This window comes from Olea europaea, chromosome 12 (genome assembly GCF_002742605.1).
Source record: "Olea europaea var. sylvestris chromosome 12, O_europaea_v1, whole genome shotgun sequence".
Lineage (NCBI taxonomy): Eukaryota > Viridiplantae > Streptophyta > Magnoliopsida > Lamiales > Oleaceae > Olea > Olea europaea.
The window spans coordinates 9,590,281-9,594,171 of NC_036248.1; the positions used below are offsets into that span (position 1 = coordinate 9,590,281).

At 42.0% G+C, this 3,891-nt stretch overlaps 1 protein-coding gene and 1 pseudogene across 1 annotated transcript; both read left to right on the forward strand.

The window, feature by feature from the left end:
* The first annotated feature begins 100 nt into the window (after positions 1-100).
* Positions 101-487, forward strand: LOC111406551 (isoleucine N-monooxygenase 2-like). Its single transcript, XM_023035957.1, has one exon. The coding sequence runs from the start codon at positions 101-103 to the stop codon at positions 485-487; it is 387 nt and encodes a 128-aa protein (XP_022891725.1).
* A 3,064-nt stretch (positions 488-3,551) lies between these two features.
* LOC111406552 overlaps positions 3,552-3,891 on the forward strand; it is an 11,179-nt pseudogene continuing 10,839 nt past the window's right edge.

Here is a 3,891-nt window from a genome sequence, read left to right on the forward strand (position 1 = left end):
AAAACCACCACTTCCACCTAGTCCATTTTCTTGGCCTATAGTCGGAAACCATCCTGAAGTGTACACAAAGAAGCCTGTATTCAAATGGGTAGACGGGGTAATGGAAAAACTAAAAACAAACATAGTCTACATCCGTCTGGGTAGGGTTCATGTAATAGTGGTAGTTTCACCAGAACTCTCCCGAGAATTTCTGCATAAACATGATTTTGTTTTCATGTCAAGGCCTATAACCATGGCTACTGAATATGCAAGCTGGGGATTCTTGACAACGGGACTTTCTCCATGGGGAGAACAGTGGAAGAAAATGAAAAGGATTGTCAATCAGGAGTTGTTTAGTCCAACCAGACTTCGGTGGCTACTTAACAAGAGGAATGAAGAAACTGATAATCTTGTTTACTATTTATTCAAATGGTGCAATAATCTAGATGGATCAGTAATCAATCTGAGTTTACCAATAAAACATTATGGACCTGTTTCGCACGGGTAGTCGCTAACAATTAAAAAGGGATCAGACGATTGTGTAAGGAACAAACCTCTTGAGACAAAGTTCCAAAAAGGGGTGTTTTATTGGCGATGACTTTACTATTGGAACTTAAACAGAATGCCTCCAAAGGACGCAAGCACACGAGTACTGAAAAGAAATGTTTAAGTCTAAACTAAAAAATTGAAATTACATATTCTCTGTTTGAGAGTGTTTGATTCGGGGTCCTTTTGCTCTATGTCTTCTCTTCCTTTTATATTCCCTTGATGATTTTTTCGTGATCAACCGCTTAGAAACTGCTTGATTGTTTTATAACTACCAACTTCCTTCATGGTGGCCAACTTATCGTGGAACAGCCGTCTCTAACTGCTGCCACTACTCTTTGTCGTTCAACCGTCTTCAACTGAACTCCTTGAATCGTGGAACGTGATAAGATTACTCCATAACTGCTTCGATAACTACACTTTCGGATAACCATAACATCTTATATTTGCTAAGATCCTGGGCGATTCGAAGGTTTGGACGAGAACAGAGTCATAACTCTGGGCGACCGCAAGGCACTTCATTCGCTCAGATCTTGAGCGTCTTGCAAGTTTGGGCGATGGTGTTACCGCGTTCGTGGGCTTCCACTGCATTCATTAATAACCCTATTTGGGCCTTTATCCTGAATTGCCTAGTTGGGCTTAATTTTTTAGGCTATTCGATTTGGGCTGCACTTTTAGCGTGTTAACAATTACCCCCCAATATGACAGAATTAATACTAATTATTAATCTTTGCCATATTTACTTTGTGCTTCCAGCAACATTTGAAATTCCCAAGAATTTCAATCATTATTTTATTCCATAGCCTGAAAAAGTGCAACGCTACAAACCCTTATAAACCCCAAAGACAGGCCATTTCGTTGTACCACTAACTCACGTATCATTATTTCGCGCTTCTTTCTTGCAATATTACTGTTCATCTTCTTGCTTCTCTGCTACGTTTCTCAAGCAAACTTCAACAAAACTTTATTTTGTTTCTAATGGCTGCTTTACAAACCCAATCTGGTGACTCTTTCAGTTTCGAAGATTTCCAGAAAATCCTCACTCGGCTATATATAACTCCGAACTTCCTTACACCAGCTAATGCCGAACTTAATGAGTTCTATCTAGGTCTTTCATTCAACAATGCCGAGGCCATCGAACAAGTGGCGGTGGGCCAGCCGTTCCCTTGTACTCAAGGCCCTCCATTTCTGAACTTTTTACCGTTGAGGCTGCTTCGCGAAAGAGGTATTCGCACTTGGCCTAAATCTGATGTTATTTTTCGTAGATGGCATGCTCGCCTTGTGGGCCATGGTCCTACCAAGGCAATTTTTGATAGTGCTAGGATTTCTGATTTGTTAGAAATCTCTCTTCAACTCCCAATTTTTGACCCAACACTTTTTCCTATTGCTTTAAGTTTTTGGTCCTCTGAGTATAATACTTTTCTTTTCCCTCTTGGTCCCATGTCCATTACTTTAAGGGATGTTGGGGCCCTAGTAAATCTGCCACCTTTGGGCGATACCATTTTCCCTGATATTTTGATTTCTGGTGTCGTCCCAAAATTTGACAGAAAACTCACCGAGTCCTATTCAAGCCTGCAAAGCTGTTATAATCACTCGAGCGCTGAGCCTTCCCATGCTGAGCGTGTGGCCTTTCTTCAGATTTGGCTTTGTAAATATATTCTGTGTGTGCCAAGCATGAAGCCTTCTATGAGCTATTTACCCATAGCGCACGAATTGACGCGTGATAGGCCTCTGAATTTGTGTTCTTTCTTTTTGGCCATCCTCTATAGAGGCATGACTTCTCTTCAATTCCAATTGAAGAATGGTGCATCTCCCACTGACAGTGGGCCTCTTTGGTTCACTCAAATGTGGTTGAGAGCCTATTTTCCATTGCTTGGTGCTCTATCCTTGTCCCTTCATTCTGCTAGCTGTTAAGGGCTAGCTATTGACCCACTGAGCCCTGTAAAATGTCCAGAAAGGACATCTTTTCACTCTTTTATACTTTGAATTCAATTCTTTCTTTATTTCCTTTTCCTCCCCCTTTAACTCTAGATTATGTGCAACCCCCATCTACCATTGATAGTGCGAGCACCTCTCCACTCGTTTGGGTTTAGTTTTTGACTGGGAGGGAGTTGTTCCATGATATTTTGACTGGAACCATTGCCAAAGTTGGGGTTGAAATATATGCTCCCCAATTTTTTGCTCATCAACTTGGTTTTGGCCAAACTTGGCCTGTTCTTCCTTGTTATTCAAGAAATTTGATAGATCGCTTCCACACCATTAATAAGGTAGAGGCAGAAGCTATAGATGCTCGCAATATTCTTTTGACAAGTAACTTTTCATTAGCCCCCTTCAATCCTAGTCATGCCATCCATCCCCTTTTTGAACAACTCTGGCCATCAGTGAAGCGCAGATTGTTTGCAACTGATGCCAATCGTGCTTATCATTCACTGGATCAGCCAAACATTTCTTCCACTTCTCGTGTTTTGGTCACCCCTGTGTCCATTAAGAGTCCTTCCTCTCCTGCTCGTGTTAAACAGTTTGTTCGTCCATCTACTTCTCTTCCTGCCAAGCCCACTGCAGCTAAGAGTGCCCCAAGGCGCAAATGGCCAGCCTCAGCATCTCCCATTTTGGAGGATAATGATGATGATGATGATCACACTCCTCTCATCGTCAGGAGAAAGGTAATTAAATTAGTTTACTCACAAGCATACCTTTCTATACTTGAAACTTTTCTATGTGCTGATGGTTTATTTGGATTTCTCAGAAAAGTTCACCCTCTCATTTGAAGGCTTTGGTGTTGACAGCTCTTGCTCCATCATCCTCTGCTGAGACTGCTTCATCCAAACAAGTTGATGAAGGGACTACGCTTAAAGAGAAACCTTCAGTCCCGAAATTCTCATCACAACCGATGGATGAGCCACCTCCTTCCCAGGGCGTCAACCCCCCAAACGTCGAACCAGAAGGTAATACATTTTTTGATGTTTTACCTTTGCTTGTGCTATTGGTTTTTGATTTGTTGCTTTTTGAGTTCTGCAGATGCTCCCATGGGTTTGCCCGTTGTGGCAAAGTCTTTTCGCCTAGACAAAGAGAAGTCCTCACAAGTGGTGGAGCCACAGGTGGTAGATTTGGCTGGGGATATGCCGCCTCCCAAGATTGTTGATAAGGTAATCTTTGCTTCACTTTTACTTCCACTTTGTTTATTGTAGTGAAAACCTTCAATGTTGACAATTTTCTTTGCAGGATGCTGATAAGATCGTGTGTTTCATCCAGGACTTATTCACTTCCTGGGGGCAAGTCAAGACGTCTCGGCCTGCTTCAACCGGTCGTCCTTCAGCTTCTTCAGAGGAAGATATAAAGTTCCTCAAGCAGTCGATATTTGAGTAT

Coding starts and splice junctions, on each gene's coding strand:
- LOC111406551 (XM_023035957.1), top strand. CDS start 101: ATGGAAAAACTAAAAACAAACATAGTCTACATCCGTCTGGGTAGGGTT.